The following is a 14,971-nucleotide window of genomic DNA, read 5'->3' as shown; positions in this document are numbered from 1 at the left end:
CCCCCCCCTCGTCACACATAGTCACAAATGTCTGAACCCCCCCTCCCCTAGGTGCGTGACGTCATTTATGGACGGCCCCTAACCCTAAAAACCTGTATTGTGGATATTGGTCGTGAAAGCCTCCGACGTGTTAAAATGTCGCCTTGCGAGTCTTTCTCGAAACACTTTCATGCACTTGGACAATGTGGTGGACCGTAGGTTGGTGCAACGTCTCAGATAACCGTGCCGATTCCATTCAGAAGATACTTCACGAGGAATCCCGATGAGCTATAAAGCTCTTTAATTACAGATGTCCAGTAGAGGCCACACGTGGCCGTCGGAACGTTACAGGAACAACAACCCACAGAACTCACAAACACGATATGAGTGCAAAGTACAAGACAGGTAAACACACAATCGCCTAGACAGACACAAACAACCGCCATTCGTCACTAAGTGGTGGTGATGTCACCACGACGCTTGTGCCAGACCATGTGCACCTTGAGGCCACGTGAAGTGTCGAACACCCGCTGGCAGGTCACGGGGCAGACCCAGTGCCACGGGTCTACTGAGATGACTGGCTGATTGCACCACCTGTGCCCCCTACTGTACCAACTTGCTGTGCTTTAGCCACCCGGTGCTCCGCTCGTTGTTGTGAGCGTCGCTCCTCCGCCCTCCATTGTTGTTTGGAGGGCAGGTAAACACACAATCACACAGACACACACACACCAAACAACACAATCACCTAGACACACAGATATAACACTAAACCATCCCCCATCCATATCAAGCAAAGCCCTACTGAGGGTGTGAACTGTTTGTTTAGAAGCGACGTGGCCATCACAAATGATCATCATCATCACGTGGACATTTATAGCAGCAGGGGCCGTCCATAAATTACGTCACGCGATTTTGGACGATTTTTGATCCCCCCCCCCGCCTCGTTACACGGCGTCACAAAAAGTCACCCCCCCCCTCAAATATGACGACAAAGCTCTGCCCCCCCCCCCCCAAAAAAAAAACATGCTTCGAATCGCTTTAAACTATTGTCATTGTAGTGCGTATTTAATGTGGCGCTGCAGGCTGATGTTGTTATAACAATTCTATATTTATTTAAAGTTGCGCATTTTTACGTGACGTCACATTCTCAAACCCTCTCCCCCCGTCACACATCGTCACAAATGTCTGACCCCCCCCCTAGGTGCGTGACGTCATTTATGGACGGCCCCTAAAAACGATAGTCCTATAAAAGTGTTGACATTTTTTTGAAGCACCCTGTATTATAGGAGCCATGTTTGTTTGCAAGTTTTGCCACAAGTGCCGAGTGTGGTTAACGCAAACCTGATGCCTTGCAAGGGGTGTCCATTTTGAGTTTGACCATCTGAACACAACTTCCTGTTTTTTGCCAGAAAGGGGAAAGTCAAGGTTCAGGACGTCTCAAATAAACTCAAAGCCCTCGCGTGGCGTCGCGAGCTCTTCTTTCCGAATCTTCATCGTTGTCGTCTGCGCCCAGACATCCCCTTCCTTGTCCCCCCGCCCCCCGGATCTCCAGAGCCTCAATCTACCTCGGGGCTCTCGGTTTTTGGTTCGAGCGAAGCCCCGGGTTTTAAACGGCCCACGCTCTGGGCCCAAGGCCCGTAGTGGTTCAGACACTTGACGTGAAAGTCGAGGTTCGAAAGCTCCGCAAAGCTCCTCCCCACACGAAGCACTTGTGCGGCTTCTCCGCGCTGTGCGTCCTCGCGTGCTTGTCGCGAGCCGACGGGTTGACGAAATCCTTGGCGCACGTCGGGCACTTATACGGACTCCTGCCTGCGTGCGTCATCTTGTGAATCTTGAGCGCCGACAGATGGGCGAAGTCCTTCCCGCACGTGTCGCACCTGTGCGAATCTCCCGCGTGGGTCCTCGTGTGAGCGTTGAAAGCCGACAACTGCGCAAAGTCCTTGCCGCACGCGGCACACGTGAATGGCTTGCACCCCGTGTGGCTCATCATGTGGTACCGGAGGGACTTGGCGACGACGAATCCCCTCCCGCACACGGGGGTCGGCAACGGGAGGGGCTTCTCGTCCGCATGGACCTTGGCGTGGACCCTGAGGTCGAGAGCTGCGCGAAGGCCTCGCCGCACAGCGAGCACCGGTGCGTCTTCTCTCGCCAGCGTGGACCCTGACATGGGCCCTCAGCGACGACGGGTCGGCGAAGGTCCGGCCGCACGGTGGGCAGGCGCGAGCCCCGCCGCCGCCGCCGTCGTCGTTGGCTCGCCATGTGCCTCTTGAGGGAGAAGGAGAGGACGAAGCCCCTCGCGCACTGCGGGCACCTGAACGGCTTCTCGCCGCCGTGCACCACCGCGTGGCTGGCGAGGGTGGACGCCTTCCGGAAGGTCTTGCCGCACGCAGGGCACACGACGGGCCCCTGCCCGGCGTGCGTCGCCTTCGCGTGGGCCTTGAGGGACGATGGGTGCAGGAAGCCCCTACCGCACACGTCGCACCGGTGAGTCTTCTCGCCCGCGTGAGCCCTCGCGTGGGCGTTGAAGGCAGAGCGCTGCGCGAAGGCCTTGCCGCACACGGGGCACCGGTGCGGCTTCTCCCCGGTGTGGCCCATCATGTGGTACCGGAGAGACTTCGCCACCACGAACCCCTTTCCGCAAACGGCGCAGCGCAGCGGCTTGTCGTCCGCGTGGACTTTCGCGTGCCCCCTGAGGTCCGACAATTCGACGAAAGTCTCTCCGCACAGGGAGCACCTGTGTGACTTCTTCTTATTCCCCTCCTTGCCGTGGGTTTTCTGGCGATTCCTCAGCTTGCCGTGACCCCTTTCACCCTCCAGGACCACCTCAATCTCCGCCACTTGCCGTGAAGTCGGAGGGCCTCTGCACGAGATTGCTGTCTCTCCCGGCCTGTCGCTGGAAGCGGCATCCTGTAGGTCCTCCTCCTCCCCCTCCTCCTTCTCCTCCTTGATGCGAATATCCTCTCCGTCGGAATGAAGATCGGCCTCCTCATCAAATAGCTCATCCCCTGCCTTGTTAAGCTCATCTCCCGCAGTCCGCAGGGCTTCTTGAACTCGCTCGTCGCATCCATGACCTTAGCGGTAAAACGACAGCACAGCGGGTCCTCGGTTTAACGCACTCGTAGTAGTAGTGGCGGGTAGTAGTGGTGGTAGTAGTAGTGGCAGTAGTAGCAGTAGGAGTAGTGGTAGTGGCGGTAGTAGTAGTGGTATTGGTGGTAATAGTGGCGGTAGTAGTGATAGTGGTCATAGTAGTGGTAGTCGTAGCGATAGTCGTGGTAGTAGTGGTGATAGTAGTGGTCATAGTAGTGGTGATAGCAGTGGTAGTAGTGGTATTAGTAGTGGTGATGGTAGTATTGGTAGTAGTGGTGTGGATGGGGATCTTTCAATGCGGACAATTTTTACGGTCGCAAACCTTCGCCAGGTCAGAGTAGATCACTCACCACCACCGTCACCACCACCACCACTGTCACCACCACCACCGTCACCACCACCGCCATCAGAGTCGGCTCTCTCAACCTTGACGGGTGGCCACGTCTCAGCACCCATCTCCTCCTCCTTCACCTCCACCTCCAACTCCTCCTTCACCTCCTCCTTCACCTCCTTCACCTCCTCCTTCACCTCCTGCTCCATCTCCTCCTTCACCTCCTCCTCCTCTCGCTTCATGAGTGGCTCCACGCGCAGAGAAGGGGACTCCACAACCTCCTCCTCCTGCTACACCTCCACCGCCACGTCTCCTGTCCCAAGAGGAACCCAGCGCGGTGAGAAACTCAAGACGCTGCCGCTCTCCGTGGGTGTGTGAGTAGCTGAGTGAGTGCGCAGCTGAGTGGGTGGGTGAGTGAGTCGGTGGGTGAGTGGGTGTCTTAAGTGTGTGAGTGGCTGGGTGGGTGTGTGAGTAGCTGAGTGAGTGGGTGGATGAGTGGCTGAGTGACTAGTTGAGTGAGTGGGTGTCTAAGTGTGTGAGTAGCTAAGTGGGTGGGTGAGTGAGTCGGTGGGTGAGTGGGTGTCTTAAGTGTGTGAGTGGCTGGGTGGGTGTGTGAGTAGCTGAGTGAGTGGGTGGATGAGTGGCTGAGTGGCTAGTTGAGTGAGTGGGTGTCTAAGTGTGTGAGTAGCTAAGTGGGTGGGTGAGTGGCTGAGTGGGTGGCTGAATGTGTGAGTGGCTGAGTGAGTGGGTTGGTGGGTGAGTGGCTGAGTGGGTGGGTGGGTGGCTGAATGTGTGAGTGGCTGAGTGAGTGGGTAGGTGGGTGAGTGATTGAGTGGCTGAGTGTAGTCGTCAGCGCTACGAACCTGGCGCCCCGAGTTCCCGCTCACGGCCAACACCGGTGACGATCATTTGAACCGGTCCTGTCGCCTCCCCTAGGTCGACTCAGCCGTAAATTAGTACCTGGTGCGGTGCGTAAACATCGCCACTGGAGAGACAAAGGTGGCCGGGCGTGTGGGTGGGTCCACAATGGCCAACTGGGACGGTGAGGAGCAGCGCGAATCTCGAGATGAGAGTCAAAGTGAGACAGACAGAGACAGAGTGAGTCAGACGTAGCCACTCAGCCATAGCCCCCGCGTATGGCGAATGGGGTGGAGTCGAGGGCGTGAGAGGCTGGTAGATGCACGGCCAAGACGAAGCACTCCATGTAGACTCCAGATGGCACGCAGCGAATGCCCCTACTTACAAACAAGTTTGGTTTGCAGGAGGTCTGTCTGTAAGTCGATGTATTCGTAAGTCCCAACTTCACTCCTGTCGATTATACTATACTAAATTATATACTACACTACATTATATACTACACCACATCATATACTACTACACTACATTATACACTACTATACTACATTATATACTACACTACATTATATACTACACTACATCATATACTACTACACTACATTATACACTACTATACTACATTATATACTGTTACACCACTGTACAGGGACTGCCTCGACTTACAAACGAGTTGGGTTTGCAGGAGGCTCTGTCTGTTCGTAAGTCCCAACTTTATTCCTGTTGACTGCAAATGTATTGTACGGCATGTACGGTACTACTATACATGATACACTACTATACTAAATTATACACTACTACATTACTATATACTACACTGTATTATAAAACTACACTACATTATATAGTACTTGCTACTGGTTCTTCACGTTCTGTAGATGTAGATACCACTGGTTCTTCACGTTCTGCAGATGTATATGCCACTGGTTCTTCACGTTCTGCAGATGCCACTAGTTCTTTACGTTCTGCAGATGAAGATGCCACTGGTTCTTCACGTTCTGTAGATGTAGATACCACTGGTTATTCAGGTTCTGCAGATGTAGATGCCACTGGTTCTTCACGTTATGCAGATGTAGATGCCACTGGTTCTTCACGTTCTGCAGATGTAGATGCCACTGCTTCTTCACGTTCTGCAGATGTAGACGCCACTGGTTCTTCACGTTATGTAGATGTAGATGCCACTGGTTCTTCACGTTCTGTAGATACAAATGCCACTGGTTCTTCACGTTCTGTAGATGTAGATGCCACTGGTTCTTCACCTTCTGCAGATGTAGATGCCACTGGTTCTTCACGTTCTGTAGATGTAGATGCCACCACCGCCATCTATTGCGAGGCGGATGAACTTACGACTCTCAATCCCAACAGGCTGCAGCTGGACAAACGGGACCTGGTTTGTTCATATGTCAGAGAGTCCGTAAGTCGAATGTAGAGGAGTCCCCTATATATACTTTTTCTAAGTGGCTACAATTCAAAGATTACCCCAGGGCATCCTAGGGGACTTGAGAGAAAAGGAGGTTGAGGAGGGTGGACTGCTTTATATACGGAGGCAGTTTTTAATCTATGGTGCAGTGCTGAGCCTATGGTGCAGTGCTGAGCCTATGGTGCAGTGCTGAGCCTATGGGCAGTGTTGAGTCTATAGTGCAGTGTTGAGTCTATGAGGCAGTGTTGAGTCTATGGTGCAGTGCCGAGCCTATGGTGCAGTGCCGAGTCTATGGTGCAGTGCCGAGTCTATGGTGCAGTGCCGAGTCTATGGGTAGTGCTGAGTCTGTGGTGCATTTGTAATGGGTTCCGGAGACACTTTGTAAATGCAACTTCTTTATTACATTACACCTTTCCAACAGTTCTTATACACTGTTACAGCCTAGGGACACAGCCTACTTCTAGCGTGCCTAACACTGGCTACGCTCTCGGGTCCTCCGACTACAATTACCCTAGGTGAGGCTACCTGACCCGACCCAGCCAAGATGCGGGTCTAGACTCTGGCTTCCTCGGACCTCGCCCTTACAAGGGTCCCAGAGTCCCACCACTGGCCCGCACAGCGTCCCGGCCTTTCCAAGGACAAGCGGGGCGAGGGGGTCCAGGGTCCTAAGCTGGCTGGTCTTGGGTCTTCAGTGGCGATTGGTCCTAATCGGCTGGGGAGCGGCCCTTTTATCTCCCTTGCCCATCGAGGGATGGGGTTGCGTGGGTTCGCAGATCCCCTGCAGCCCCCCATTTGGTGGCGCCAAGGGGCTCAGCAGTCTGGGAACCTGAGGCCCTGGCGCCGAGGGCTTAGCTGCCTAGGATCCTGAGCCCCCAGCAGCCCCCCCCCCTCTTGGGCTGGCACAGTGGCCCCTCCCCTAGGGGTCCGAGGTACCTGCAGATGGGCCCTGTCCACCACTGCCGGTAAGTGTGGCCCATCTACGGCACTACACAGTGTCTATGGTGCAGTGTTGAGTCTATGGTGCAGTGTTGAGTCTATGGGGCAGTGTTGAGTCTATGGTGCAGTGTTGAGTCTATGCTGCAGTGTTGAGTCTATGGTGCAGTGTTGAGTCTATGGTGCAGTGCTGCGCATTCGAAACGCGTCGCTCCGACGATTCATCTCGTGGGTCAGCAACGCTTTCACGCACATCCAGACGAGAAGGGAGCGTTCGCTAACCCGCCATTCGGGGCAATGCGCATTTATTTGATCGGCGAGCAACAAAAAAACCATCACGCAAACTCCGGTCATGCTCGCAGGAGCAGAATTGGCAGCGGCTTTTGGGCGGCCATCGAATGAAGACGGCAGTCGACGCATCGCGTGGCGCTTTCAGATGCGCTGCTTCTGCGGCCGTCTGGAACGCTCTTCCTTCCGATGTTAGGAAGCTACTGGAGCCAATCTATGCACTTTTGAATCATCTAGATTGACGAACTAATTTGTTTAGAACTGCTTGTTGTTGTGTTTAGGTTGTTGTCCACCCCCCCCCCCCCGCTTACCTCTGATTAGCACGGTCGGCTACGCACGAAGCGAAAGAAGTTCAACATACATACGAAGCAACTAAACTAATTTAAAATTGTTTTAATCGCTTGGTAAGCACTGCATGAATAGTTTAGTGCTGCAGTAAATGCCGCATGCCGGTCTGAACCACCAGTACTTATTTCTTTAATTCTCTACATTTAACGAACAATTTAGAATTTTTGTTACTTAACAAATACTTCCCGTTTGGTGTGTTGGGTCGACGCAGGGTAGCAACATAACAACAAAGGTAGGTCCGTGGGGTGTCCGTACTACGCTGAGCGCCGAACCAAAACCGCAGTGTTTCCCCCCCCCCCCCCCCATGTAACGGCCTTCCGAGTTTTCGGATGATCGCGGATTTGCCGATTACGGTTCAGATTTTCAATAAAACGTATCAACCGCACCCCCGCCGTGGTGGGCGAGGGTTCGCTGTACCGCTTCCCTTTCACCCGCACTCGGTTCAAGCAGAAAAGACCTCCACCGCCGCACCTCTGGTTCGCTACATACATTGGTGTGCGAAAGAAGTTCAACGCACACACACACAAGCGTACGTAACAATTCAACCGCAATGCAGTTGACGGTTCCTACTTCCTTGCTGATCTAAAAGTTCCGGACTCTTTGCCATTCGTGCTGCGCATTGTCCGTGGTGCGTTCTGGGTTGGGCTACCGTGTGCCCGCCCGCTCCACACCACCGCGATTTCATTTTCGCGCGCCATGTTGGAAAAAAAATTTGGAAAGCATTTACCGCTGTTAAGTGAGGGAGCAGACCTGCGTGGTGGAATTCGGCCTCTTGAAAGTGGAACTGGGGTTCCATTTAACACGTAGCAGCAGGAGGCTTTTGCGATCAATGTTATCCATGATGGAGGTTTTTGGGTTTAGATCGTGTAAATGTGTCGTTAAACCCACCAGGGGGGGGAGGGGTTAACCCCTTACCTAATTGGCTGTGGCGGGTGGTGGTGGTTTAACGACACATTTATATTTACACGCTCCAACACAAAAACCCCTATGATGGGATTCCATTGATGCGAGCAGGTTTCCCAGATGACTCAAAGGTATACTTGATAAATAAACACCGTAGTGGGATGAATAGGTGGTAAGAATGTGCATCGGAACACGATTAAATCTGCAGCTTCCCAATGTCAGCAACGGGCGATAGCAGCCAAGCCTCCAGTGGCCGTCAAGCCAGGAGTTTAAAGCGATGCCTCTGAACGTTAAACGGCACGCGCTCGGCTTCAAGACTCGTAGTGATTAAGACACTTGATGTGAAAGTTGAGGTTCGAAAGGTCCGCAAAGTTCCTCCCGCACACGAAGCACTTGTACGGCTTCTGCACGTTGTGCGTCTTCGTGTGCTTGTCGCGGGCCGACGGGCTCACGAAGCCCTTCTCGCAGATCGGGCACTGGTGCGGCTTCTCGCCCGTGTGGGTCATCATGTGGATCTTCAGCGCCGAAAGGTGTACGAACTCCTTCTCACACAGGGCGCACCTGTGTGACTTCCTGTCCGAGTGGGTCATCAGGTGACTCTTGAGGGTCGAAAAATGTGTGAAGGTCTTCGCGCACAGGTCGCACTTGTGCGGCTTCTCGCCCGTGTGGGTCTTCATGTGGACGTTGAGCGTGGATATCTGCTTGAAGTCCTTCCCGCACACGGAGCACTTGTGCGGCTTCTCTCCCGTGTGGCTCATCATATGATTCTTAAGTGACTTCGACTCGATGAAGCCCTTGCCACACGCGGGGCACCGGTGGGGCTTCTCACCCGTGTGGATCTTAGTGTGGCTCCTGAGGTTGGAGAGGTGCGCGAATGTCTTCCCGCACGTCGCACACTCGTGTGGCTTCTCGCCCGTGTGGATCAGAAGATGGCTCTTGAGGGTCGACGAGTCCGTGAAGGTCTTCCCGCACACCGAGCACATGTACGGCTTCTCGTCCGTGTGCTTCATCATGTGCCTCTTAAGGGCAAACGACTGGATGAATCCCTTTTCGCACAGCGAGCATCGATACGGCTTCTCCCCCGTGTGGATCATTGCGTGGCTCTTGAGGGCCGACGACTTTCGGAAACCCTTCCCACACACGGAGCACTCGAGGGGCCGCTCTCCGGTGTGCGTCATCGTGTGGCTCTTGAGGCGCGACAGGCAGGAGAATCCCTTGCCACACAGGGTGCACCGGTGGGACTTCTTCTCATCATGGGCCTTCTGGTCGATCGTCGAACACTTCCGACTCCGGCTGTCCTCCAGGACCACCTCAATCTCGGCCACGTCCGACGAAATCACCCCGTCTCTCCGTGAGCTCCGTGGCCCTCTCCGAAGCCTCCCTTTGGAACCGGTGGCCTCGAAGGCTTCCTCCTCATCGTGGTCGTCATCATCCCCCTCGTTGGAATGAAGGTCTCGCTCATCGGATTGAAGATCCTCATCCTCACTGCTAAGGTCCTCTCCTTCGGAGTCTTCTTCTTTCAAACGAATGTCGGATTCTTCTTGACCTAGGAGGCGAAACGTTAAGAGTTGACCCTCAGTGCGAAGTCATACACGGGACAACGTCAGCTCGTGATGCATATGCAGCAAAGCGGGAATGCTAAGAAATGGTAATCTTACCAGGAGACAAAGCCACTTACTATCATCAGTGTCTTCACTCTTAACTTTCACCCGTGGCCACGCCTCATTCCTCGGCTTTTCTTGACCCGCTTTCCCGTCACGTGGCTCCACCAGCAAAGAGGCTGCCATCTCATCTGCCCAAAGTGAGAGCACAGCAGAACTACTGGACATCTGTGAACACTACTGGATACTAATCTTGATTTGAAGCTTTCTTGACTGCAGGAATCCATACTCCATAGTTCTTTCGGTAAAGTCACGTAGGTAGAAAAATAATAGATCACGACGTTTCGATCGCAACACAAGCAATCCTCATCAGGTGGGACAACCACAGCAAAAAAACTGCTGAAGTAGGCGAGAGATCTGCCGTAGCACAAGGATATCTGTGACACTGCTGGACATCCGTGAACACTATTGGACATCCGTGAACACTACTGGCTATCAGTGAACACGACGGTACATTCGTGAACACGACTGGACATCCGTGAACACTACTGGACACCACTTTTACGCCCCCTCTAAGGCCGGAAGACTTCTTCACAATTGATGGCTAATCGCCTGATGGAAGCTGCTGGCTGTTGTTGTAATCACCAACGAAACGTCACCAGCTACTCGAATGCGTAAATGTTGCTGCGGGTTTAACTCTCCAAACACGTAACAACACACCTGGTTTAGTGCTGAACTCGGTAACTAATCGGCCACGTGTTGTTTCGGTGACACAAACCCCAACCCCCCCCCTCACTGATTGGCCATGTCGGGTGGTGGTGGTGATGTTGGCAGTGGTGGCGGGTTTAAGGACACAACGTTTATATCCACGCGATCTAACCTAAACAACAAAACGCCCAAACCAATATTATGGATATTGGTCGCAAAAGCCCACGACTACCACTACGACTACTACTACTACGCATTAAACTGACTCAATGCTAATGCCACCTGCTCGCCCCGCGACTTTGCAGCCTGAAGGGAAAAGTGCGGGGAAGAAATCGCTCACCGGCGGCGGCATGAACATCCTCGCGCTGAGCATTTCCTCCAAGGGACAGCGTCTCACGGCCGGGGTCCCCTCCAGCGTCTCGCCCGACGGGCGACTGCCCCTCCTCGGACGACGGAGCCTCGGACATGCCCTCGTCACTGACCGTGATGCAGAACGTGAAGAACCAGTGGCATCTACATCTGCAGAACACGAAGAAGCAGTAGGATCTACATCTGCAGAACGTGAAGAAGCAGTGGGATCTACAGCTGCAGAACGTGAAGAACCAGTGGTAAATACATCTACAGAACATGAAGAACCAGTGGCATCTACATCTTTAGAACGTGAAGAACCAGTGGCATCTACATCTGCAGAACATGAAGAACCAGTGGCATCTACATCTACAGAACATGAAGAACCAGTGGCATCTACAGAACATGAAGAACCAGTGGCATCTACATCTGTAGAACGTGAATAACCAGTGGCATCTACATCTGCATGACATGAAGAACCAGTGGTATCTACATCTACAGAACATGAAGACCAGTGGCATCTACATCTACAGAACATGAAGAACCAGTGGCATCTATAGAGCATGAAGAACCAGTGGCATCTACATCTGTAGAACGTGAAGAACCAGTGGCATCTACATCTGCAGGACATGAAGAACCAGTGATATCTACATCTACAGAGCATGAAGAACCAGTGGCATCTACATCTACAGAACGTGAAGAACCAGTAGCATCTGCAGAACGTGAAGAACCAGTGGCATCTACATCTGCAGAATGTGAAGAACCAGTGGCATCTACATCTGCAGGACATGAAGAACCAGTGATATCTACATCTACAGAGCATGAAGAACCAGTGGCATCTACATCTACAGAACGTGAAGAACCAGTAGCATCTGCAGAACGTGAAGAACCAGTGGCATCTACATCTGCAGAATGTGAAGAACCAGTGGCATCTACATTTGCAGAACATGAAGAACCAGTGGCATCTACACCTGCATAACACGAATAAGCAGTGGCATCTACATCTACAGAATGTGATGAACCAGTGGCATCTATATCTACAGAACGTGAATAACCAGTGGCATCTACGTCTGCAGAATGTGAAGAACCAGTGGCATCTATATCTACAGAACGTGAAGAACCAGTGGCATCTACATCTACAGAACGTGAAGAACCAGTGGAATCTATATCTACAGAACGTGAAGAACCAGTGTCATCTACATCTACAGAACATTAAGAACCAGTGGCATCTACATCTGCAGAATATTTTACAACTTTTAAAGCCATTTCCCGTGTTTAGTGCACGCGCAGCACAACACGTTTGTACTTACGACGAGACAGACCACCTACAACACAACTCGTTTGTAAGTAGAGGCTGTTCCTACAAGGTCATCGCTCACACACACACAGAGAAAGACCCATATACGTTGAGAGTCATTTTGCTGCAGGACTAGGAGGGAGGCATGGGAGCAGATGAATAGGAGGTGCAGCAGGAATAGAAGGAGAAGGAATAGGAGCAGGATTATGAATAGCAAGGGGGACAGGAAGAATAGGAGCGGCAAGAATAGGAGAGAAGAGGATGAGGAGGAATAGGAGGAGCAGGAGGCTAACGATGAGAAGCAGGAATAGGAGGAGGAAGAGGAGAACGCGGCTCGCACCCGAGGAGGTGGTGGAGGAGGCTCCTCGCTCTGCCCCCACGCCGAGCGGTGGTGGTGGGGGTGAGTGTGGGGGGGTGAGTGTGGTGGGGGGGGTGAGAGTGGGGGGTGAGTGTGGGGGGGTGAGTGTGGGGGGGGGTGAGTGTGGGGGGGGGGGTGAGTGTGGGGGGGGGTGAGTGTGTGGGGGGGTGAGTGTGGGGGGGGTGAGTGTGGGGGGTGAGTGTGGGAGGGGTGAGTGTGGGGGGTGAGTGTGTGGGGGGGGGTGTGGGGGGTGAGTGTGTGGGGGGGAGCAGCAGCAGAGAGGCGAGATACCGCAGGAGACGCTTCACTTCCTGAGCGGCAGTGGCCGTGGTGGTGCAGCTTTCACCGCTCCAAGCCGGTTGGAGGAAGAGGGGGCGGAGTCACGGGTGGGGAGGGGCGGTACCACAAAATTGAGGGCGGAGCTAGAGATAAATGGCCTTTATCTAAGGATGTGAGTGGTCGAGGGCCTTAGAGTGGGCGGTGCCACTTATAGAAGGGGCGGGGCATCTGGTGAGAGGGGCGTGGTTACAGAAATGGGGGAGGGGGTTCAGGAGGTGAGGGGTCTGAGCCGGCCATGACGAAGGGTCGTTGCCCGAAACGTCTCCCCCCCCCCCCCCCCCCGTCAAAGTGGAGTAGTAGTGGTGGTGGTGGTGGCGGCGTTTGGAGTGCTCCGTCTTGGCTGTGCATTCACTTGCCAGTTGTAGACCCCCACCCACCCACTCAGCCACGCTCCGCGTTCGACATTTCGCGCTCCGCCTCTCTCCCGCGGTGTGATCCGGGAGATGTTCACTGCCTCGCGTGGTGTACAGGAGGTCGTGTGTAAGGTGTGTGTGTAGGTGTGTGTGTGTGTAGGTGTGTTTGAGACCAGGAAAGGCACCGGGCAGAGATGATCTCCCAAGCGAAATGCTGAGGGAGGGTGGCGTTTGTGCACAGACTGCCCTATATGACATCATAACAACAGTCCGGACCACTGGACGGGTTCCGCAGGATTGTAAGGATGCCCTGGTGGTCCCCCTCTTTAAGAAGGGAGACCGCACAGATTGTAACAACTACAGGGGCATCTCGTCAGTGTGCCGGGAAAGGTCCTGGCAAGGATTATTCAACATCGCCTTGCTAGGCACGCTGAGGAAAGGCTTGCGGAGCCCCAATGCGGTTTCAGGAAAGGGCGGTCCTGCACAGATGCCATATTTTCTGTCCGTCTGCTACAGCAGAGGTGTAGGGAATTCCAACACGGCCTACATCTCTGCTTTATTGACCTGGTCAATGCCTATAATACCATCAGTAGGCCTGGGCTCTGGGTTGTTGTTTGTGCTTTCGGAGTCCCTGACCCTCTGCTCACGATCATTAAGGACCTTCATGATGGTGAGCGGGCCCAGGTAAAACTACGTGGCCGGGAATCCGAGCCATTCCCTGTACACCTTGGGGTGCGACAGGGATGTCCTCTGGCTCCCACATTATTTAACATCTATTTTGACCACGTAGTTAGTGAAGCCTTCAATAGCTGTACCGAGGGAATTTCCATTTGTTACAGATATAATGGGAGGCTGATCGATGCCCGGGTGTGATCAAGGGATGGCTCTCTATTGGTCTACCACGTTATGTATGCCGATGATTTGGTAATAGCTGCTCATTCAGAGGAGGAGTTGGAGACGCTGCTGCTGAGACTGGAGCGTGCCACTAAGAGGTGGGGCCTTACCATCAGCCCCACCAAAACTAAGCACCTGCCTGGGTATTTTGTACCAACGGACACTCCACCCCCACAACTCCCAATCGGTGATGGGGCAGTAGTGGAGAGAGTGGAGAGTTTCCCATACCTGGGCAGTGTGCTCATGACCGGCTCCGGTTTAACAGCAGAGGTCTCACTCCGAATTAGTCGAGCGGCAATATCTTTTCATCGGTTGCGTAACGCTGTGTGGAAGCTACCTGGTCTGTCGCTCCCCACGAAGCTTCAGGTCTTCTCGGCCACAGTCATTCCCTCCCTTCTCTACGCTTGCGAAACGTGGACCCCCCTAATGGAGCATCTTTGCCGGTTAGAAATATTTAGGCTGGCCTGCCTACGATCCATCCTGGGTTTAACCAGGCTGGATTGTGTGAGGAGCTCACAAATCCATAAAAGATCTGGAGCTGAGTGGACTTGCTGATGACTGATACCAGCAGTGTCAAGATCCGCCTCTGTGGAGGAGACTCGTGAAGGACGCTACTGTGCAGTTGGAGGCAGTCGCCGTCCAACAACAACGGAGGGCAGAGGAGCGACGCTCACAACGATCTGTGTTTTAGCCGGGCAGCTAAACACAGCAAGTTGGCACAGTAGAGGGCACAGGTGGTGCATCGGCCACTCATTTCAGTCAGTCGACCCATGGCACCTGCTGGGTCTGCCCCGTGACCTCATGCCAGCAGGCGTTCGACACTTCACGTGGCCTCAATGTACTCGTTCACTGGCACAAGCGCCATGGTGACATCACCGCCACTTAGTGGGTGAGTGGGTGGGTGGGCGAGTGGGTGAGTGTGAGCAGGT

The 14,971-nt window shown here is 53.6% G+C and overlaps 2 protein-coding genes across 5 annotated transcripts; both read right to left on the bottom strand.

Moving 5' to 3' along the window:
- Positions 1-1,624: 1,624 nt before the first annotated feature.
- Positions 1,625-3,769, bottom strand: LOC133360691 (zinc finger protein 436-like). The gene is made up of 3 exons (XM_061579480.1): positions 3,417-3,769; positions 2,145-3,050; positions 1,625-2,079 (listed from the first exon to the last, which is right to left on the bottom strand). Exons 1-3 carry the CDS (start codon positions 3,637-3,639, stop codon positions 1,625-1,627), a joined length of 1,584 nt encoding a protein of 527 aa, XP_061435464.1. The 5' UTR covers positions 3,640-3,769.
- Positions 3,770-8,425: 4,656 nt separating this feature from the next.
- On the bottom strand, positions 8,426-12,790 carry LOC133360485 (zinc finger protein 501-like). 4 transcript variants are annotated; one of them, XM_061579243.1, is made up of 4 exons: positions 12,748-12,790; positions 10,794-10,972; positions 9,823-9,936; positions 8,426-9,690 (listed from the first exon to the last, which is right to left on the bottom strand). In XM_061579243.1, the coding sequence occupies exons 2-4, from the start codon at positions 10,918-10,920 to the stop codon at positions 8,456-8,458; spliced, it is 1,476 nt and encodes a 491-aa protein (XP_061435227.1). In that variant the 5' UTR covers positions 10,921-10,972; positions 12,748-12,790; the 3' UTR covers positions 8,426-8,455. The 4 variants fall into 4 exon arrangements, with proteins under 4 accessions (XP_061435227.1, XP_061435226.1, XP_061435228.1 ...); XM_061579242.1 differs by lacking the exon at positions 12,748-12,790 and adding an exon at positions 12,439-12,540; XM_061579244.1 differs by lacking the exon at positions 12,748-12,790 and adding an exon at positions 12,112-12,411.
- Between the last annotated feature and the right edge of the window lie 2,181 nt (positions 12,791-14,971).

This window comes from Lethenteron reissneri, chromosome 69 (assembly GCF_015708825.2).
Source record: "Lethenteron reissneri isolate LAM-NWPU_2019-01 chromosome 69, ASM1570882v1, whole genome shotgun sequence".
NCBI classification, from domain to species: domain Eukaryota; kingdom Metazoa; phylum Chordata; class Hyperoartia; order Petromyzontiformes; family Petromyzontidae; genus Lethenteron; species Lethenteron reissneri.
Note: the sequence above shows the minus strand (reverse complement) of the source record. Positions and strands in the feature narration are given on the sequence as shown.